This window comes from Crassostrea angulata, chromosome 5 (genome assembly GCF_025612915.1).
Source record: "Crassostrea angulata isolate pt1a10 chromosome 5, ASM2561291v2, whole genome shotgun sequence".
Classification (NCBI taxonomy): Eukaryota; Metazoa; Mollusca; class Bivalvia; order Ostreida; family Ostreidae; genus Magallana; species Magallana angulata.
Genome location: NC_069115.1, coordinates 43,963,783 through 43,987,913, shown reverse-complemented (window position 1 = coordinate 43,987,913; position 24,131 = coordinate 43,963,783). Strand labels below are relative to the sequence as shown.

The 24,131-nt window shown below is 34.4% G+C and overlaps 1 protein-coding gene across 2 annotated transcripts; it reads right to left on the bottom strand.

The window, feature by feature from the left end:
- Positions 1-343: 343 nt before the first annotated feature.
- Positions 344-23,784, bottom strand: LOC128183658 (uncharacterized). 2 transcript variants are annotated; one of them, XM_052852762.1, is made up of 9 exons: positions 23,623-23,784; positions 23,289-23,477; positions 22,464-22,669; positions 22,110-22,359; positions 21,452-21,595; positions 1,701-1,883; positions 1,090-1,278; positions 573-784; positions 344-478 (listed from the first exon to the last, which is right to left on the bottom strand). In XM_052852762.1, the coding sequence occupies exons 1-9, from the start codon at positions 23,672-23,674 to the stop codon at positions 344-346; spliced, it is 1,560 nt and encodes a 519-aa protein (XP_052708722.1). In that variant the 5' UTR covers positions 23,675-23,784. The 2 variants fall into 2 exon arrangements, with proteins under 2 accessions (XP_052708722.1, XP_052708723.1); XM_052852763.1 differs by lacking the exons at positions 1,090-1,278; positions 1,701-1,883 and adding exons at positions 20,572-20,760; positions 21,168-21,350 and having other exon boundaries at positions 23,623-23,783.
- Positions 23,785-24,131: the final 347 nt, after the last annotated feature.

Genomic DNA, 24,131 nt, shown 5'->3' with positions numbered 1-24,131 from the left:
AAAACGTCATAATGATTTTTTTCAATGAAAACTGCATGGTAGCAAATAGTTAACTAATCCAACAATATCAAAAACTTTAGAACAAAATAAAATAATTAGCATAATTGATCTATAAGTGAGTCCTTTATATAAAATTTACATTTATGAGCAATTTACAATATATAACATCACAACAAAAACTTTCTGGACAACGAAACTTTACTAAAATGTGACAATATTCTATTGTTGTTGATTACATACCACAATATACTTGGCTTGTCCTGTTCACCAGATATGTCCTGTTATTACAGCTATAGGACGGACTGCCATCACTGGCGGATACTTTGGTAACGTCGGATAACCCCTAGGTACAGCTGAGTCGAGAGTACGGCATGAGTAGGGAAGGAACGTTAAGAAATATCAGCGTGATATAGTCAAGACAAACCTCACGGACGTCAACGCTTTCTTCGTAGAACGTAATCAATATTGTATTTGTTATCTGCAAAGAAGGCCCAATTATAACTTTAAAGAAGATCTTTTAAACCATTCTGTTTGATACTTTTATTTAACAATACTATCGTTAATGATCTTACTTGAAACGAGAGTGAAATTGATGTGATGTTTTCGATCTTCACACCCCCAGCGTTTATACCCAAATCCCCACAGTAGTCTGTGATGGTCTTCTGAAATACGTCTTTGTTTCTTTCTGTGATTTCTCGGAAATCTTGAAGACAGGACAAAGCTACTTGGTCCACAGTGCTGTAAGTCGTGTAGAGGGCGCTTGTTGTAAAGGGAATATCGTATTCTGTAGAGAGAAACGAGAACACATTACCTGTCGATTTTTCTTTCTTTTGAATTACCAAATATTAAATAATTATACGAATACACCCGTTTTGTATTTTTTCTTTGAAGTGGTAACCTTAATTATATCCTCCTAAGAGTCAAAGCAAATAATAATAACAGCATTAGTATTTAGCAATTAAGCAATGCTCAGGTTTTGATTTTCATTGGAGAATATTTATTCAGTAAAGTGACGGTTGTTCAGTATAAGGTCTTCATTGCGATACAAATAAAAGATAGTTTTGTATAAAATTACACTTAGGTTCTTACCCAGACAGAGTTTCCGGTTAGGAGTCCAAACATCGCCCTCACACCTGTACTCTACAGAGGCCTCCCCCTCACTGGTGACGTATCCACTACTACACTCTACCGTACAGGTTTGGTTGTGTGCAGCGCACGTGTATTTTGAATTTGGAATGGCTGAGGAAAGTTGGTCCAAACCACACGGAATGGTGTAACCTTACAACATAGAAAAACACATATTTTGGAACATAAAATTGTCCCTAAACCGACGCATATCTTCTGTTCCAACTGCAAATTCAAGTTTCACAATTTTCTAAAACTATTTTGTCGAGTTTTACAATCCCTTAACTGGCAACAAGTCTGACTGTACTATAACAACTTCCATTCTATAAACTTATTAAATGACATTAAGGACTCTATGCCACTTTTTATATATTGTTTAACAATCTCGTAATACAGTAATGTAATACTTATTTTATACGGGTGAGAACAGATGCCTGATATAAATATAAACGCTGCTCCCTCCTTTGTTTAATCAAACGTTTTTATTTAAAATAGTTTTTGTTACGAGTTTGCTGCGTTATTACATAAAGCAATGGCCTGGTTCCTTCAATGCAATTAATCAACAAGAGACTTACTTATACAACTCTTAAGAGGAGGAAACCATCCTTCTCCGCTGCAGTTATACACTGTAGAAAGTCCCCCGTCATCTTGTATGTACCCACCCAAGCAGGTGGACATACACATTTGATTCTCAGAGGTACACGTTAAATCAATATTTTGGGTCTTCTGGGAAAGGAAAGTAGAAACACACACCGAATCTGGAAAAGTTTGAAAGGAATTTCTTCAATTCCTTTTTTTCTAACCTATCTTTATTGTCAAACAGGAACATAAAAGAAAAAAAGGATTTTTGTCTACATGTACCTAGACATTTAGTTCTGTCCTCTGTGACGTGTTTTCCGGTTGGACATACGTCACAGGTCAGCTGACCCGGAACTGCCTGATACGTTCCTTGGAGGCAGGGCTTACATCGGGTCGTGTTTAGGTAATTTCCAGGAAAGCAAGGAACTTAAAAAAATTTATATAAGGTTCAGTCATGAAATCAACATATATTATTATACTTTCATGTTAAATACTGAAGTTTGATTGGTTTAGGCGCAGTTGATAATCCGTTCTATTACCCTCAGCGTTAGGAACACACTTAGCAACGGGTAACACAACGAATTGTTACCACAGGGCGAAAAACCATCTTTAAGCAAGTCCTTAAAGGTGGCTTAAAGGTGACTTAAAGGAGCTTAAAGGCTATACAACCTTTAAGCCGCCTTTAAGTCACCTTTAAGCAAGTGCTTATAGGTCCTTAATGTCCAAACTTCTTTAAGCCACCTTTAAGCCACCTTTAAGCCATCTTTAAGCATCTTTAAGTGGCATTTACGCTCTCTTTACACTGCCTTTACACTGTCTTTAAGTGGCCTTTAAGTCAATATTGATCACGCTGAACAATAAAAACATATATTAAATGCACAAGCTCTTTTATAGAGATGGGAGGGGGTCATCCGAGTGATAATATAATTTCCAAGGAAGGGGGGGGGGGGGTGTTCCAGGCGGTTTTAATCGTCGCTCCATTAAACACAGATCGCTATCATCAGCACCGCTCCGATGGACACAGATTGCCGTTATAAAATTCTTTATAATTTTTTGGGGGTTTCAAAATTATTGTAGGGATGAGCGCAGTCTCTGTATCTTAATATGTGCATAAAACTAATTAAAGTATGTTTGTTTCCTATTATAAATTAATCGGTGAAAAATCTCTCTCTCTCTCTCTCTCTCTCTCTCTGTTCCTCCGGTTATTAGACAAAATAAAGATAATGAACCAAAAATGCATGATTTAATTTGATAATCGGTTTAAGGTTTGTATTTTTTTTTCAATTTTCATTATTTCTAACTCTAGATCTGCTAGATACATGTAAAAGATGAAAAGACTCTCAACTGCCTTTGTTATATCGGGCAGGGTATTACTGCTTTGTTTGTCTAGACATAGTTTTGTTCGTTTGTGTATATCTAATTAGAGTCTATTGTTTGTCCAACTTAAGAAAACCCCTGGAACTAACACAGAATATACAAGATATACACAACAGTTGTGTCGTGTGCCCAGGTGCATGTTTGTGTATATCTAATTAAAGTCTATTGTTTGTCCAACTTAAGAAAACCCCTGGAACTAACACAGAATATACAAGATATACACAACAGTTGTGTCGTGTGCCCAGGTGCATGTTTGTGTATATCTAATTAAAGTCTATTGTTTGTCCAACTTAAGAAAACCCCTGGAACTAACACAGAATATACAAGATATACACAACAGGTGTGTCGTGTGCCCAGGTGCACGTCAGGGTTTCTAAAGGCGTTGAATCTTAGTATGTACGAGTATACGATAAGTCTAGTGAATAAAAGTTAATTTACATTTGTAATTCATTTTCAAAGTATTATTGCCTAGCTCTGGGTTTCAAAGATGTTACGTCTACAAATTAATGATACATGTATGTAAGAGTAAAATCTTGAGGCTAATTAATTAATGTACCGATGATCATAAATAGGGGTTGATTATTTAAATATATGTATAAGGGTAAAAATGTCAAATATACCCGGCCTGGCACATCATACAATTGAATATACAAGTCATTTGCAATTGCCACATGCAGTAAATACGTCACCGGTAATTGGTAATTTTGTTTGTTATAGAATTGATAGTTTAAAAATCATGTACATACAATTACATGTAAATATTTAAACATATTGGAACGGCGCCGCGATCATGAAAACCGGGAAATTGCGGGAAATTGAACAAATACCCTAATAGTATCAATGCATTTCATAAAAGAAATGATTTCATTTTCTTTCTTACATTTTTATAGCTATAAATTAGATGAACGTATATCTACTCGGTTTAAATTTATTAACTAAGAAAGCCTACTATAGTGAACCTAACGGTTTCCATTTAGGTATAATATATTTTTGTTCACTGAAGACCAAGTTCCGTATTTCATTCTAAATACACGCATGCATGTAATTTATAAATTAGATATAATTGATTGTTACAAACTGAATGGTTTGTCAAAATCTTTCAATTCAGTGATTCAATATCCACTGATATATAGGATATAAAAACGCTCATATACATGTAAGTTGCCGTGGCGCAGAGGAAGTGTGGTGATGCTAGTAAACTAAGGGTCCCGGGTTCAATTCTCGTCGTGGCCGGTTTTTTTCTTTTGTGTTTTTTTTCATTTTTCATTCTAGATCAAAAACCGTTTTAATACCTTTTCTTTCATAAAGTTAATACATTTTGTTGGAAATTAAGCACAATATTGAAATAAATTTTTTTTAATGGCTTAAAGGTGGCCTAAAGGTAGCTTAAAGGTGGCTTAAAGGTGGCTTAAAGAAGTTTGGACATTAAGGACCTATAAGTTGTCCTTAAAGGTGGCTTAAAGGTGGCTTAAAGATAGTCTTTAAGCTGCCTTTAAGCCATCTTTACGCTTTCTTTAAGCCATCTTTAAGCAACACATATAGCTTAAAGGTAGCTTAAAGGTGGCTTAAAGATCGTCTTTAAGCTACCTTTAAGCATCTTTAAGCTATCTTTAAGGAGAACTTAAAGATGGTCATTCATCCTGTGTACATGCGCGTAAATTATGCGCGTACGGTTCGCCGTGGAATTCACGTCATTTCTATATAAAATCAGTAAAAAAAATCTCTAAAATTAAGACATTCAGTATAATAAAATAAATAGTGCCTGTTTGGTCATTGACTCCCCATCGAAAACCATTGTCAACCTCTGCTTCGCGTCGGTTGACAATGGTTTCCTCGGGGTGTCAATTTCAACTGTTACCCTCCCAAACAGGCACTATTTATATACTAATATACTATAGGATTGGTACATGTAACATAAATAGCAATGACCGTCCAGGAATTTCTTCAAGACTAAAATCACTTTGCATCACAATATGCAGGTTCGATGGGGATTCTTACCACATCGAACACCCCCTGAACTCGCCAACGGCTGTGAACCCAACATCTCGGTACAGTTGTACTCAAAGGCGGCGCTCCTTGTCGTCTGCTTTTTTTTTTTACTGCGCTGTGCGAAGCACCGCAGGAAATGACGGAGAAAGGTTTCAGATACGCGGGGGTGTTAAGGAAGCATATGGAATCTGAGTTACATATAATTCCGTGAAATCACAAATCTTAATTATTATGTACATATTCAAATATCTAAGCAACTAAACGTAGATCAAAAACAAATGAAAAATACTGAAGACAAGTTTTTTCCAGAAATTAGTTTGTATTACGTAGATTTACACATTGATGACGTCATGACTAAAAGTTGAATGTCGTGTGAACTTCATCGGAAAGCATTGTAAACATATTCAAAATATAACTAATCTAAGAACTCTAATAAAGTATTGTGGTGTGGTTTATTGAGAACTGAACATAAGAATACTTGGGGAGATGTTAGTTTTATCAATCATTCGCTAAAAGGTATATAAATTTGCTTTTATTTCTCGGCCAGGCTTTCCTCTGTCTTTGTTTACGATATAAAAATCCGACGAGAACAACACTACCCCGTATAGATTAAACTTGAAATTTTATACGTATCGTTAGTTTGATCAATGCTTAAATTGAAAAGTGCTGCTAGAATCCCATGTTGTGTGTTGTTTTGATGCAATTTGCCGTTTTCCGTGCAAACTATATAAAAGTTTGGAAGGTTTTACGAGAACCGGATAAATAACTTTTTAATAAGGAAAAACATAGGATTCTAGCAGCGGTTTTGATTAAACTGAGATGTTTTGCTTTCACTTGGTATGTTTATTTTATTTTTGAAACTGCGGGGTAGTGTTGTTCTTTCTCATTTTATGTTAAGGAATATACGTAAGCTATTTATAGTTGTCACGTGATAATGCACCAATGTGGAAGTTATGTACTACCCGATTTTATTGCACTGACATCTATTTTAAAGAATAAAACTAAGTTTTTGATCTTATTTAAAATAATTATTTAATTTCACGATTTTGAATATAACAGTCAAAATAAGACGCTAAATTGCCCATATGCTTCCTTAACACCCCCGCGTAGTTCTGATTCCCGTTAGATATGATTTCAATCATATCCATGCAGATATCGCGGGATGTCTCGGTACCTTTTCCTGAGAATTTGACGTGGAATACAACATTAACCTGTAAAAAACAATATGACAACTTGTCATTTATTTAATATGAAGTCACAAATATTTTCATTTCTAAAAGTTGGATCTTTGTAGGTTAGTACATATATAACTTACCTGAAAAGCCAAAGGTGAAAGTTCCAGATTTTCAATCGAAATAGATCCGGTCTCCAGCTCTCTGCATGTCGAACGAATAGCATTCCGGAAGCTGCTGATACTCTCCCACATTCTGACGTTAAAACTGTAGAAACAGTTTCCGGCTGGCTGGTCCTCTGTCACATACACGATGGTAAAGTTTGTCGTCATCACTGGAGTCCTTGCAGCTGTCAACAACAAATATTCAAATCTTGATAATCCAGCTTTCTTTGTTACATGTGCATGACGAAACGTGTTTCTTATAATACATGTATCTTGAAATATGTGTATATTACTTTTCAAGTAAGTCAAACACATAACAACAAGTTTACTTGCAAATTGTCCCTGACAAAAACACCCCATTTAACAGTTAACCCACGCCAACTTTAAATATTGTCATTGAGCTTGTTAATGGCATATCGTTAATGTAAGGATTTGATTTTGTTCGGAATATTAACTTGGTGTTAATATTTGATTTATTAGACTGTATTTAACACAGCAACAATTAGTGAAAGCCTTACAAGTTCAAAACACGTTTTATGTCAGTGTTAAATACTTCCGATCTTTATTGGGTTGGTTCTCCGAAATGTTGCCTTTTTCAACATAAGATAAAGGTCTGAAAATTTCACTTTTCGTGTACTTAAAAATTTCAAAAATAATTAGTACTGAGTAGTCTAGGACTAACGGATTAATAAATCACTCCTAATTAAGACTAATTGCGTTACCCCCTCCCCCCCACACACAAAACCAAAAAAAAAAATATCCTCAAATTATATCTGAATATTAAACGTACGCAGACATGTAACCGTGTTCGGGATCCATGAGGTACCGTTACAGACGTGACTCGTCGTCTGACTTCCGTTTTCTAACACATGACCGGAAGTGCAGGTGGACTGACAAGAGGTAGCGTTTTGATAACAGTTTTCCTGGAGTGTTGCGTTGTAAAGATGCCTCGACAGCTCTTCATCATCACAGGCGTACACTGGTTGTTACGACAAAAAAAAATAATAAGAGAAAGGCACAGTTCAGTTGGTTGTGTTTTATGGTTTTAACTTAGCCCGATAAAATCTGCCTATAATGAACATCATACTCATTGATTGTGTTTTGTTGTTCAAGAAGCTATCACCTTCCACAATTCTTACCTTTTGTCATCACAGTGACCAAACACAAAGGGACCACAACACAATTCCTCATTTCACGCACACCCGGAAGGTAATTCGGTTATAATATGCACATTTGTTGATGCCAACATGATTAAACTTGGTGTCTTCCATGAAACGGGAAAATATTGATTAAATAGGTCGTTATGTAAAATGCCTTACTCAATTACTATTGCGACTGAAAGCGATCAGGCGGAACCAATCAATGGGAGATCTAATCGGTGAAATAATACCAGTATTTAACTTGACAGCTAAAATGAAAACTTTCTGAAAAAAAAATGATTATGCTTTTGAGCATTGACTTCTAAGTATGTAAAATCTTTGCATTGGTAACAAAATTTCTCATGTTGCAATGTATCATTATTCAATTATTCATTTCAGATATATGAACAGTTGCAATAAAATGAAAGTTTATTGTTGTGCGCATCTAATGGCAGGAAATACATTTAAATTGCAGCGACAGAATTATTTCTGATTTGTTTCGGCTGCGTTTTTTGATGTTTTAAAAAATCTGAAGAAATTTTGTTATCAAATATTTTAAAAGACTGTCGTGAGTCAAAAAGTAAGAAAAATTCCATTTTAAGGAGGCTGAATGGCAAACACCTTGCCCGTCATTTCTACCTTAAAATAATTATAGTTTCAGAGATGTATTCCTTAGCTAATTAAAACTTACTTTGTAAACAACCTAAATATTTTTAAAGCTTTAAAATGAGAACATTTTTCTATATCTTTAAACAGAACTAGAGCTCTTCTTTTAAAGGGAATTTATTGAGGGGAACTAGTAGGTGGTTAGAACTTGTTTCTGATCCATTTAATTTTCATCAACTTCGTCTCGTGAGGTCAAACCCTGGGTCGTGAACCATACCATGGTATAATTTACATAACACCAAACAACAGTTAAAAATGTACGGTATATCTATTACTTGTTTGCATGTGAAAATTTTTGTATATAAATTATTGTATAGGGAGAGGGCTAAATAAGTTTTAGAACTGATGCCCAATCTAATTGTAATCATTTTACAATAAACTAAGTTCAAACCAAACCAATGATTTGTTATAAAAATAACATATCCGGGTGTTTGCAAGCATAAAGTGATGCCGATGGACAGCACAGTTCAGAGGTTCGATATCGATGAAGATGAACAACGTTCACTACAGTTCACTCATGGTCCTCAAAAGTTCAACTAGCCTTTTCTATTGTTTGCATTCATTGAACTTGTGCCGTGTCGTACAGAATGCCATTAGGACCTTCTATGGAATTTGAGAGGTATGGAATGAAATTACAATTTAAGTGCTTAATATATATATATGTATACAAGATACGTTATTAATTATTGTATTTTAATGTTAAAAAAGCAAACACGAGTTGTCCTTCTTATCTCTGAAAATGAATACTAATCCCCTTTAAAAAGTTACGTATATGGAATTTGTGCCATATGTTCGTATTTGTGGGTCAATCCAATCCTTTTAAAAAAAAATTAAAGCAGTAATAATGGATACAGCGTGGAATAATTCATCGATAAAACATCCACTGTAACTCTACGAGATTTTGTGCTCTCGTACCGGATAAATAGCATAGGGTAGGTGTCAGTTACTTTAAAGTGTAATTAATGGCATTTCATGATTAAAATCTACTTTGGTATTTAATGACATGCCAAATCAATTTGTTATTTTATCTATTATACCAGCCTCTGTAGAATTATAAGACATAGAAGGAAACTGTTTTGGCACAAAATATAGTAACATAGTGTGTTCGATTCGACTCCTCGATGATTGTGCTGTGTACGCCATTTTGACTTATATAGAGGAATAATAAGCAGGACTGTCAGCATCTGGAATATTGTCCAATTTCTTTGAAATGTAAAAGGAAGCTCTACAGATTTCCGTGTTTTATATGATAACAATATATATTTCTCTTACTTCTGCGTGATTTTATTAAGTGATTACAAGTTTTAATACGAAATGAATGGGTTTCAATGATAAACATAAATTGTGTCAGGAATGAAATCGCCGACATTGGTTGTGGAAATTTTGATTTTCTGGTTTGATACGAAAACTATTCGTGGGACAAAATTGGAATGAAATCAAGACCAATTTTTAGCCATTTTACTCTGTATTTAACACGAATGGAGGATTTTATGTAATGACATGCAATTCGAACATAATCAATTTTATTGTCTATCCCTCCCCCCTACCTAAAAAATCAACTATAGTTATCAGTTCATCATCTTCCCAAGTCAACGGTTACTGATCCACTCTGCTCTACATGTGTAGAGCGGCGCGGATCAGAAACTGTTGACTTGAAAAGATGTCAGTTCATGTACAACATCTCGTTTTTCATTACGTAAATAATTATTTAGATTCAGTTAAAAAAATTTCATTGATTATCAACATCTTACAGATGATTGGACAGTCTGCAACACTTTTCAAAGTGTTGTCAACTTTCAAGAAAATGTGCGGCACGAGATTGTGGGGAACAAAATTACTTGTCAGTTTAGTAAGCTCCGGGCATACCCTGTATCTACTGAAAGAGGAGGTATTGTTCTTTAATGTCCTTTAATTCAATTCTGCTTATAATAAGGAAGTTATTTATAATGTACATATTTGCTATTGAAACGTAGATAATTTTAAGATCAGGTGTAAGTTTAACACCACTTGTAAGTAGTTTTACGCCATTTTGGTATTTTTTTAATCTCCGATATCTGAACAAATATTTCATTATATAACCAACATGCTTGGCATTCTATCGAAGTTGGAGAAAAAGTACAAGTTAAAAAAAAGCTTAAGAACTAATAAATCTAAAATTGTGGAATAATTATATTGTTGTAAATAAACATACTATTGTACAAACAAACACTCACTTATTGATTTTTCTTTTGCTTTTAATATACTTCGTACTGTATAATGTCGCCTTGTGTTACACGTCTTTACACTTGTAAAATCACGTACGTACTTCTACCACTATAAGTAGATCTTATAAAATGCCTCAAAGCATTATTTTGCAAACTATCCAATACAGTTGTACATAATGGCATGCTGAGGTCACATGGTGCACAATTTACAACAGCCGTATTAAAAATGATGACGCTTTGTGATTCTAATGGACAAAGTTATAATGGGGATATAATGTATAAGATGCAAGTCCAAACGGGGAAGACTTGTTTAGCAGTACTAGTATAAGATACAGTGGCTTGTACAGAATTTGCTGCGAAAGAAATGAATGTAGAAATATGGCGGTAAAGGACAACTCTCTCCCTATGAAAGAGTCGTGTTCAACTATTAATTTATGTCGCAGTGATATTCATTTTTCGACTTCAGGGGAATGCATGTTTTGTAAATCTGCTGGATAAAACATGGACATCGTGAGTGGGGATTTATACGTGCTGTCATGGATACTGACCCTCATGTTTCTAAAAACAGGCTTGGTCAAAGTAACCAGTCGTTTATTTCCAAAAGAACACCAGCAAACGGTAAGTAAAGATGAATCCTTTATATTTCTTATATTAACAGTGAGAAATGAATGTTAGCGATGTTAACATACAAACATTATGTTTTAAAAATTATTATACTGGCACTGTACCAGTTATCGGCTAAAATTTATTGTTTTCTTTTCGTAATTCCTTATTTAATGATATTTTTGGATAAAAATTGACATACTTTAAAAAGTGAACTCCTTATTTATGTATCTGTTAGTTTATATCATTATTTAGAACCCAAAACATCTTGTTTTGTGCTTTTAAGCACGCCCCGAATTTGCCGAGTTTTTACGATTTACTGTACCAGTTATCGGCTTCGTGATTATAACTTAGTAAAAATCCGTGCTCATGTTGATTTTATACTCTGCTAAATGTAGTTTGAATTATACCCCTTGTGAGGTCAGACTAAAGTATTCAGGGTCATGATACATTATAAACAAAACTCATAAAATAATTTGTTTATTATCATACGGTAATACACCAAATCGTATACTATTCAATACATAATTGTGCAATTAGGCATTCAATTGCGCTACGAATCTCTCGGAAATTCGTGAATTCACTTCCCCCACTGCTGAAAGTGCAAAGATATAAAATCAGCGGTAAACAATGATCGTTTAAGCTCATGTATAAAACATATTCAAGAAAATTTTCAAGCAAACTTACTTTTCTTTATTCGAAAAAGACGACTGAATTAAAAAATCTTGGATTGTCGCGTGCTATAAACCCGAACTCTCAGTTTAGCCGATAACTGGTCTTAGCCGATAACTGGTACAGTACCTGTAGAGGTGACTGAAAACAAAACATTTAAACTAAGCAAATTGTAAAATTTCAGAAATGATGCATGTACTGAAATTCTTTAAGTAGAATGTAACTATTATAATACTAAGTTTATCATTTATTTTCCAGAGTGAAGAGTTCGTGCTGTATGCTTCTATATGTCCAACCAAATTATTCGGGTACACTCCACCGCCACGCGGATACATGTTTGTTATCGGGTTCATACGCTTGCTTCGTTCTTGTTTTGTTGCCTGTTACCGCATTACACCCTTGGATGTATTTAGCATTCTTTGTCATGATGACGCTTTCAATTTACAGTCATAGTGTTCTTGTAAACTTTGGCAAAGTGGCGATAGCAAGCTGTATTTTTCTAGCCTGTGTAGCTTTATACAAAAGAAGACCAGTCCTATCGCTGTCCTTTAAAAAAGGACTACAATACGTGGACCATTTGCTTGTGTTTAATACGAAAACGTGAAAGCCTTAAGATTATCAGAGATTCCACCGACTCTAGCCCTCTGCTTTTAACCAATAAATTTGTACGTTGTATAACGTATACATGTACGTATAGCCCTGACTTTTTATCTCAGAATTTAAAGGGTTCATACTTCTAAAATAATTATGATCTATCTATGAATGAAGTTTGCATTTATAGTTTCAGGCATTCGGTGAATTCTACTATTTGCGCACACATTACGATTCGCACTACTTTGTTAACTATGCAGTGACAGCTTTGTGTAAATTAAAAGTTTCATATTTTGATGCATTTTTCTTGAGATTTAAACTTTTATACAGTGACATAATTATTCAATCATACTTAAATGCTTAAAAAAAATTAATGGGGAAGTACTCTAGCCTTGCCTACTATAAAAGTAAAGTTAAGTTACATGTGTATTCGAAAAACAACAAAACATTGCAAATTATGCTATTTTATGCATGTTATAGTTTCGGCATAACATTTAATTTAACTTATTTCATAATACTGATAGTTCATATCACATGCCAATCATTTCTTTAAAAGGAATACTTTATTTCTGTTCTGTTTACCGACAACTTTACAATTACAGCGCCTTTGAACTTATGTGTGCATATGGCACGGAATCCCGATCCCGATTCAGATAAACGTGAGCTACCCACGCACAGGAACCAAGCTAGCTCATGCGCAGGCTGGATTTTCCCCTTAGCATCCGGTTTAACCTCGCTTACATGTATATATTTTCTGCGTGGACCTCAGGGTCCACGCAAAAATCTTGTATAAAATGGAGAACAAATTATATGATTTCATCTTTAGAATCATTTATTCCTGCTGACTATAAATATAATAACAACTTACATATTAGTACATTGTATTAAAGACAACTTGTGAAAATTGAACATATTATACGTGTGTTTTAAAAAATATTATGATAGATCTAATATATGTACATGTTTACATTATAGAATGAATACAGAAGCTATGAATAGTTTTGAAATTTCAATGCTTTGACTATCTACAATAAAATTAACTCAGTCAATGCCACGTGATGAAATACTAACACTTAAAAACAATAACATTTTGTGCATTGTAAATTGTTTATTCTTTTAGGTTTACATTTTAAAGGGTCTTGCCTATGATAACACTACGTTTCGATTTGCACTATATAACTCATAACTTCACATGACGCCAAATTGAGGCGTCAGCGGGGTTTGCTTATTTACATTTAAATATTAAATCGTACGATGGCTTAAAATTATATAAATAGAAGTAATAAGGAATCAATCTTTGAATATTAGTAGGTATTAATTTCGGCCGGGGCGTGATCAAATCTATCATAAAGCCCTTCAGTCTTTATTGGATTCGATCACGCTCCGACCGAAATTATCACCTCATAATACTCAAAAAATGATTGTTAAGGAATATAACTATATCAAATTTTGTACTTATATTGATAGAGAATGCAGGAAAGTACATGTACTGCTTTCTTTAAAATATAAAATGCATTGAAAAATTCAATTCAAGATATATAAATGTGAATTTGTTTTTGAATCGTTAATTGAAAGCTCTAGCAAACATGTACAAGTAGCTGCCAATAAAAGGAATATGTTTATGTGAGAATGATAACTATATAAGGAATAAGGAATCATTCTTTGAGTATTATGAGGTGATAATTTTAGTCGGGGCGTGATCAAATCCAATAAAGCCCTAAGGGCTTTATGATAGATTTGATCACGCCCCGACCGAAATTATCATCTCATTATATTCAAAGAATGATTCCTTATTACTTATATTTATATAATTTTAAGCCATCGTACGATTAAATATAAATAAGCAAACCTCGCTGGCGCCCCAATTTGTAGTTATGGGTTTTATAGTACAAAATCGATACGTAGTGTTATCACAGGCAATGGCACTGGAAAATGTAAATATATGCATAAATGAGGGTCAATCAAAAAATACGAAGACAATGTGGCTGTCTATCACATATTTTTCATGTAAGTCAAACTAAACAGATTAATCTGTGCACCAACACTTATGTTATTGATATGCAAAGTTTTAGTCCATTTCATTAAACGGTATTTTTGTTACCCCTTTTTAAAAACAACATGTTTTGTCAGATATACCCCTTCTTTATATCACGCTTAGTCTTTTGTGCCTTTCTTCTTACAATTTAAAATGGCACTGAACCACTTAACATCTTATTTGCACACATTTGTTCGAGAATCATTAGTTAGTTCTTCAAATTTTTCATTTTCTAACCGTGTATCTCTTGGTTTACAGTAAAGATAACCCTGAACGTCGTTTGACATTACTTATTTTATGACCAAATATTTACAGATATTCTACTCTCTTTTGGACTGATTATATTCAAAATACAATTACCACCACCTCCACAAAATTTATTACAGTATAACGCAAACTTGCAAATAATTGTTGACTTATTTTTTGTACCATTGAGCATTTTCACAGCTTGAATCGGCTTTTTCCTGAGTTAAATCCATTCTGTTTGTACTTCTTGTTGCGCCGTGACGTCCGGCGACGTCGATGTTTTTAGTCAATTCTAAAGAGGACTATATGTCATTAGTTACTAATATCTGTTAGACAAAGCAATATATCCCCTCATTATTTTGTACATAGAATAGCATGACTATACTTAATTTGAGGTTTAAATATTATTTGGTTTTAAGCCCCATTTATAGAGATATTATTTTCAACATTAAAATGTTTATTGTTGTCATAACACAAATTTTGACCGTGCGCCATGACTTCATTTTTGCAAGATTAGATTCTAAATAATTCTTAGAAATAAAGGATTTTATTAACTTTTTTCTTGCAAATTGTTTGAAACTATTGCTAAATTATGTCTACCAAATTTAGTAATGATATGACTTTAAGTAAGATAGCTATGACAAAAGTCTTCGTATTTTTTTATTGACCCTCGTATTTATATACAAATTTGGTATAAAATGTACATTGTAAAACAGAAGAGGGCAGACTCATATAAAATTTTCTTCACCTACTGTTTTGATGCTGTGAGCTGACATAGTTTTTTTTTTCAGTTTTATTACTTTTGATCTCATGCAGTATCTATCATATACACGAATGTAGATATTCTTACATGTTAGTATACATATACTTGTCACTGCATGAGGTGTATTGACAATAAGCAGTTATATATGAGGAACGTTTGCAGTAAATACAATTGTAATTAAATATTTTTAGTCGACATTATTTGGAAGTGCACATCGCCCATTCTTTGATTTAATTAGCTTTAATGAATTGATTGATTTAAAATATATAGAACACAGAGTCTTTCCTAAAACACCTTAAAGAATTTACTCTTAAACATTCACACGACGAATCGTTATATATGTACGCGTAGCAAAGATCTAGATCTGTTGCAAGACAGCACGATTTTCTCGGGTAAAAAATATCCATACATGCACAGGTCAATTTAAAAGATCTAGTCGATTTAAAATAATCAATCGCAACTTATCGGGCCTTTCCAGCAGAACTCGGAAAATCATTTAACAGCTGGTTATAGGAAAGGCCAGGCGTGAAGTTGGGAAATTGTGAACAAATCCGGGCCAAAAAATTGTGGAAAACGGACATACACACTGATTAAGAAACCTGTATATCTACTGTAAAGAGGTATTTGATTTGATCCCTACTATTTAGTTGTTCTCGTTAAGATATAATAAGTTGTGCCTATTTTATAAATACGCCATACTAATTCATCATTAGTTCATAAACAAGGCTTTATTCTGTCGCGTTACTCTGTACCATCCAATAGGGCAATTGGGAGATTCTGATAGGGGGAGGGGGGGGCAAATTGTTGTTGGCGTTTTAATTTACAGAAGTCCCTTTGAACTCTTATTTCAAAGTAGACTGTTTATGTCTAAATCGACTTTCTGCCTCTCTTCGAAAATGTATTGCGTGTTCTTACCACAATGAACCACTATAATGCCAAACCTAATTAAGTCCTAGCAGTATTGTGAAGTTTAGTTTGTTATTTATGTAATGTCTCTAAAATTTTAATTATCGTATTACGAAAATTAGGAGTATTGCTTCAAAATGATATATTGTACAGCTATACATAATCAAAGTAGCATGTCGAATTAACAACAGCATGTTAAGGAAACCTGGGCAGGCGCTGTTTTAAATGATGTTCATTTATAAAGAAATAAAAGAGCCCTTTCATTGTATTTAGAGCACATGGAGAAAAAAGGGTTTTCAACACAGTTATTTTTAACTTGTTTTGATTGTTCATACAAACACACTGTCGAACTGGTTTTCCTTTTAAAGGGTCAATGGTTGGCCTTTATAGATTTATGTAAACAATGCGGACAGTGCATCAGTCTATTGATTGCAAAAAGGATTTGCTGCGTTCTTCGTTGTAAATGGAGTAAAATTTATTCTCGCATTGATCTTCGAAAAATAAACTTGTATCTGTATAAAACATTTGCTTTTCAATGAAAATGAATCAATTGGAAAAAATGTTCCTTAAGCACTTTACGTACTAATACTTACATTTGCAAATATGTTTCCTTATATGAACCTATAGAATAACGAAAAAAAGGTAAATTATGTGTGATCTTTTTAATTTCTGACTTTAGGGTAACATCTGATTTGTAAGAAGAGGTGCAGGACAAAACATGGACTTTCTGAGCGTGGCTTTGTATGTGTTGTCATGGATACTGTCCCTCATATTTCTGAGAGCAGGCTTGGTCAAAGTAACTAGTCGTTTATTTTCAAAGGACCATAAAGAAACGGTAAGTAAAGATAAAATTGTTAGAAATATATAATTAATAGGGCAATGATGAGGATAAAGTTGATGACTAATCATAGTGTAATTGAAAATTAAAAACATTTATTGTAGTTGTAAAATTTGTAAAGAATGATTATTTAGTAGTAGTATTTTAATATCTAGAGACAAGAGTTTGCACAATATGCTACTGTGTGCCCCACTTTGTTATTCGGAATCACACCTTCACCAGATGGATACATGCTTTTGGTCGGAGTCATCGAGACACTTGCCTCTATCCTGCTTTTGGTGCCTTATACCGATTTGCATACTTGGATGTATTTAATATTCTGTGTCATGTTGGCGCTTTCAATTTACACACATGGTGTTTTAGAACAATACTTCAAAATGGTCTATGATATATGTCTTTTCCTAGCATTTATAGTGTTATATAAAGTTGGACCTATAGCTTTAACAAACCAGGAAAACGATCTCGAATAAATTATAATACTTGTGTGACTGCAACTCTGAAATTTTAAGTAACAGTTGATTACAAAGCGTTGTAAACGAACACTTTAAAAATCAATAAAGAAAACTTGTTCGATTTAAACATTATGATTCTACATTAATGTGCTGTTTTAATTTCGTTCATAATAGACATGTCAATCAATGTTGCCCCATTTGCACTTAGTAGAACTTACATCTATTGTATGTGCAGGTTTTATTAAATGCAGTCTTGGGAACAATCTTTTTTACAGTTAAGCCACAGAAAGTGGCTTACATACACAGAGTTACTGTAACAAAACAATGCATATAGTAAAAACATATTTTATTGCATCGTATACTGTTTATTTTCATTAATTTTTTCGTTCAATGTGGAGCTTGTTTTTAATATTATGGAACATTTATATAGAACACAATTATGAAAACTGCCTAACATTTTATGTGCGTGATACTACATGTAGATAAAGAATAAAATGAAAAGAATTCATTGTGGAATACGTCTGACCATGACAAAAAGCATTCCCTTTCTCTCTGATTATCTTTCTGTTGCATTTCTGCCTATTTAATAAACTCTATAAGCTTAAATGGGGAAAATGAATGTTTGCTGATGAAAATGTGTATTTTTTTTTATCGTATCAAAGCTAATTAAGCCATTCTTGAAAAACATGTGAAATAAAGTAAAAATCATTAGTAATATACGGAGTATAAAAATCCTAAAATATAATATACTACATTGATAAAATGTTATATTCTACAAATATAATGTTAATTTTAAAAATTTTGATTATTCTCATGCATCTCATTATCACAAATAAACTCATAAAGCTTAGTTAGTCCGGATCTGACGGTTCTGGTTCCGGTACATATATCTGGAAGTTGTCATAATCACTAAGAGTCCTGCATGGAGCCTTATCAGGCTCCGTCTCTTTAGCCTTATTAATGACGACAGCAACATTACTTTCATTTTTATGACGTACATGTAACGGTCGCCATTTCCCTTCTCGGACGTTCTCGCAAACAGGTGGCTGCGCTGTAATACATTCTTCATTGTCGATGTTAATGTCAATTATGGTATTAAGGACGTCCAATGCTTTAGCCTCGTTTGTACTTGCAAAAGTGGATTTTTCGATTATTTTTTCGTCCCGGTAAGTCCATTTTGGATCGTTTGTGGAGCCACTTTTACCTGGAATCAGTTCTTCATGACTTCCTCTAAGGTACTCGTCCGATTTGACTGACACACCGTCTCCTGACTTAGCGTCACCTGGCACATCTGCATGAGATGTTCTTCTCTTCTTCAGAATGGGAAATGAACGCATGATAAATTGAATGTTAAATATAAATAAAAGAGACATTTTGATGATATTTGCTTTAAATAAAACAAGTAAATGTATGTAGAGACATATTTTAAAGTTACAAGATAAATTATCTTCATTTATGATCAAGTACATTCATGATTGAAGAATAATTATTAAGAATATCAATATATAAAAGAAAAAAAGTATAATTTTTTTTTTACTATCAATATTTTCCCTTACCATAATCCAAGACACCAAAAAACAAAAATTGAGAAAACTGCACTGGAGTGGGATTGTAAGTTGTGTAATAGGTGATATTAAATAGAAAAAAACCTTTAGTTCTGTACTTACTGCTTTAGACTTCTTGCAGTAGTATACTGTTGCTATAACAACAAGGAAAAAAACCACACAGACAGATACCGCTGCAATGACTATTATTTCCGTTTCCGTTAGGCCTGTGGGTCCTACTTGTGATTTTCTGAGGTTGAAATCATTTTCATCATCAACTATTTCTAATATAACAAAATCATAATTATAAATTTGGAGAATGAGAACAGCAATGAATAGAAATAAAGGGCAATGCTAGGCTCCGTTTTTTCTTTCAAGTTCATGTTACTATTCCGCAGTTTATTTTTACCTGTACAGTTTGTACCACTGTCCACCACCGTCCTGTTTTCAGTGCATGGTTCACATGTGAGCTGACCCGGAAGTGGTTGATAATGACCTTCAGGACAAGTGACACATTGAGAGGATACCATGTACATTCCGGGGGCACAGGGAACTAGTAAAACAAAAACGTCATTTTGTTTCAATGAAACATTACTAAAATGCGGCAATTTTCTACTGCTATTAAATTACATACCACAATATACTTGGCTTGTCCTGTTCACCAGATATGTCCTGTTATTACAGCTATAGGACGGACTGCCATGACTGGCAGATACTTTGGTAACGTCGGATAACCCCGAGGTACAGTTGAGTCGAAAGTACGGCATGAGTAGGGAAGGAACGTTAAGAAATATCAGCGTGATATAGTCAAGACAAACCTCACGGACGTCAACGCTTTCTTCATAGAACGTAATCAATATTGTATTTGTTATCTGCAAAGAAAGCCCAATTATAACTTTAAAGAAGATCTTTTAAACCACTCTGTTTGATACTTTTATTTAACAATGCTATCGTTGATGATCTTACTTGAAACGCGAGTGAAACTGATGTGATGTTTTCGATCTTCACACCCCCAGCGTTTATACCCAAATCCCCACAGTAGTCTGTGATGGTCTTCTGAAATAGGTCCTTGTTTCTTTCTGTGATTTCTCGAAAATCTTGAAGACAGGACAAGGCTACTTGGTCCACAGTGCTGTAAGTCGTGTAGAGGGCGCTTGATGTAAAGGGAATATCGTATTCTGTAGAATGAAACGAGAACACATTACCTGTCGATTTTCTTTCTTTTGAATTACCAAATATTAAATTATTATACGAATACACCCGTTTTGTATTTTTTCTTTAAAGTGGTAAACTAAATATATCCTCCTCAGGGTTTAAGCAGTTTTTGGAAACATTCTATAATCATAATTTATACAGTATTTATTTAGTATCTAGCAATTTAGCAATGCCCAGGTTTGGTTTTAATTTTCAATGGAGAATATTTATGAAGTAAAGTGATGGTTGTTCAGAATAAGGTTTTCATTGCGATACAAATCAAAGACAGTAAAATTACAATTAGGTTTATACCCAGACAGAGTTTCCGGTTTGGAGTCAACACATCGCCCTCACACCTGTACTCTACAGACACCTCCCCCTCACCGGTGACGTATCCACTGCTGCACTCTACCGTACAGGTTTGGTTGTGTGCAGCGCACGTGTATTTTGAATTTGGAATGGCTGAGGAAAGTTGGTCCAAACCACACGGAATGGTGTAACCTTACAACATAGAAAAACGCATATTTTGGAACATAAAATTGTCCCTAAACCGACGCATATCTTCTGTTCCAACTGCAAATTCAAGTTTCACAATTTTCTAAAACTATTTTGTCGAGTTTTACAATCCCTTAACTGGCAACAAGTCTGACTGTACTATAACAACTTATTAAATGACATTAAGGACTCTATGCCACTTTTTATATATTTTTTAACAATCTCGTAATACAATAATGTAATACTTATTTCATACGGGTGAGAACAGATGCCTGGGATAAATATAAACGCTGCTCCCTCCTTTGTTTAATCAAACGTTTTTATTTAAAATATTTTTTGGTACGAGTTTGCTGCGTTATTACATAAAGCAATGGCCTGGTTCCTTCAATGCAATTAATCAACAAGAGACTTACTTATACAACTCTTAAAAGGAGGAAACCATCCTTCTCCGCTGCAGTTATACACTGTAGAAAGTCCCCCGTCATCTTGTATGTACCCACCCAAGCAGGTGGACATACACATTTGATTCTCAGAGGTACACGTTAAATCAATATTTTGGGTCTTCTGGGATAGGAAAGTAGAAACACACACCGAATCTGGAAAAGTTTGAAAGGAATTTCTTCAATTCCTTTTTTCTAACCTGTTTATTGTCAAACAGGAACATAAAACGAAAGAATGGATTTTTGTCTACATGTACCTAGACATTTAGTTCTGTCCCCTGTGACGTGTTTTCCGGTTGGACATACGTCACAGGTCAGCTGACCCAGAACTGCCTGATACGTTCCTTGGATGCAGGGCTTACATCGGGTCGAGTTTAGGTAATTTCCAGGAAAGCAATGAACTTAAAAAAATTCATATAAGGTTCAGTCATGAAATCAACATATATTATTATACTTTCATGTTAAATACTGAAATCTGATTGGTTTAGACGCAGTTGATAATCCGTTCTATTACCCTCAGCGTTAGCAACACACTTAGCAACGGGTAACACAACGAATTGTTACATGCGCGTAAATTATGCGCGTACGGTTCGCCGTGGAATTCACGTCATTTCTATATAAAATCAGTAAAAAAAAATCTCTAAAATTAATACATTCAGTATAATAAAATAAATAGTGCCTGTTTGGTCATTGACACCCCATCGAAAACCATTGTCAACCTCCGCTTCGCGTCGGTTGACAATGGTTTCCTCGGGGTGTCAATTTCAACTGTTACCCTCCCAAACAGGCACTGTTTATATACTAGTATACTATAGGATTGGTACATGTAACATAAATAGCAATGACCGTCCAGGAATTTCTTCAAGACTAAAATCACTTTGCATCACAATATGTAGGTTCGATGGGGATTCTTACCACATCGAACACCCCCTGAACTCGCCAACGGCTGTGAACCAAACATCTCGGTACAGTTGTACTCAAAGACGGCGCTCCTTGTCGTCTGCTTTTTTGTTACTGCGATGTGCGAAGCACCGCAGGAAATGACGGAGAAAGGTTTCAGATAGTTCTGATTCCCGTTAGATATGATTTCAATCATATCCATGCAGATATCGCGGGATGTCTCGGTACCTTCTCCTGAGAATTTGACGTGGAATACAACAATAACCTGTAAAAAGCAATATGACAACTTGTCATTTATTTAATATGAAGTCACAAATATTTTCATTTCTAAAAGTTGGATCTTTGAAGGTTAGTACATATATATTTTACCTGAAAAGCCAAAGGTGAAAGTTCCAAATTTTCAATTGAAATAGATCCGGTCTCCAGCTCTCCGCATGTCGAACGAATAGCATTCCGGAAGCTGCTGATACTCTCCCACATTCTGACGTTAAAACTGTAGAGACAGTTTCCGGCTGGCTGGTCCTCTGTCACATACACGATGGTAAAGTTTGTCGTCATCACTGGAGTCCTTGCAGCTGTCAACAACAAATATACAAATTTTGATAATCCAGCTTTCTTTGTAACATGTGCATGACGAAACGTGTTTCTTATAAAACATGTATCTTGAAATATGTGTATATTACTTTTCAAGTAAGTCAAACACATAACAACAAGTTTACTTGCAAATTGTCCCTGACAAAAACACCCCATTTTAACAGTTAACCCACGCCGACTCTAAATATTGTCATTGAGCTGGTTGACGGCTAATCGTTAATGTAAGGATTTGATTTTGTTCGGAATATTAACTTGGTGTTAATATTTGATTTATTAGACCATATTTAACACAGCAACAATTAGTGCAAGCCTTACAAGTTCAAAACACTTTTTATGACAGTGTTAAATAGTTCCGTTCTTTATTGGGTTGGTTCTCCGAAATGTTGCCTTTTCAACATAAGATAAAGGTCTGAAAATTTCACTTTTCGTGTACTTAAAAATCAATATTTCAAAAATAATTAGTCTGAGTAGTCTAGAACTAACGGATTAATAAATCACTCCTAATTAAGACTAATTGTATTACACCCCCCCCCCCCCCCACACACACACACACAAAACCAAAAAAAAATCCTTCAAATCATATCTGAATATTAAACGTACGCAGACACGTAACCGTGTTCGGGATCCATGAGGTACCGTTACAGACGTGAATCGTCGTCTGACTTCCGTTTTCTAACACATGACCGGAAGTGCAGGTGGACTGACAAGAGGTAGCGTTTTGATAACAGTTTTCCTGGAGTGTTGCGTTGTAAAGATGCCTCGACAGCTCCTCATCATCACAGGCGTACACTGGTTGTTAAGGAAAAAACCCGAAAATGTCACAGTAGAGTTGCTTGTGTTTAATGGTGTTAACTTACTCTAATAAAATCTGCATATCATGAAAAAATTTCATTTTTTGCTCAAGAAGTTAATATCCCCTCCCCACAATTCTTACCTTCTGTCTTCACAGTGACCAAACACAAAAGGAACACAACACAATTCCTCATTTCACGCACACCCGGAAGGTAATTCGGTTATGATATGCACATTTGTTGATGCCAACATGGTTAAACTTGGTGTCTTCTACGAGACGGGAAAATATTGATAAGATAGGTCGTTACGTTAAATGTCTTACTCAATTACTATTGCGACTGAAAGCGATCAGGCGAAACCAATCCATGGGAGATCTAATCGGTGAAATAATACCCGTATTTAACTTGACAACTTAAATGAAAGCTTTCTGAAGAAGAAAAAAATGATCATGCTTTTGAGCATTGACTTCTAAGTATGTAAAATCTTTGCATTGGTAACAAATTTTCTCATTTTGCAATGTATCATTATATGAACAGTTGCAATAAAATGAAAGTTTATCGTTGTGCGCATCTAATGGCTTGAAATACATTTAAATTGCAGTGACAGAATTACTTCTAGATTTGTTTCGGCTGCGTTTTTTGATGTTTTAAA

Bases quoted from the DNA above. Each gene is read 5' to 3' on its own strand.
- LOC128183658 (XM_052852762.1), bottom strand. From the start codon at position 23,674: ATGAGGAATTGTGTTGTGTTCCTTTTGTGTTTGGTCACTGTGAAGACA. The intron at 23,478-23,622 runs GTAAGAATTGTG...CTTAACAACCAG, and splicing joins GGTCACTGTGAAGACAGAAG to TGTACGCCTGTGATGATGAG. The intron at 21,596-22,109 runs GTAAGAATCCCC...AATTTTTTTAAG, and splicing joins TTCAGGGGGTGTTCGATGTG to TTCATTGCTTTCCTGGAAAT.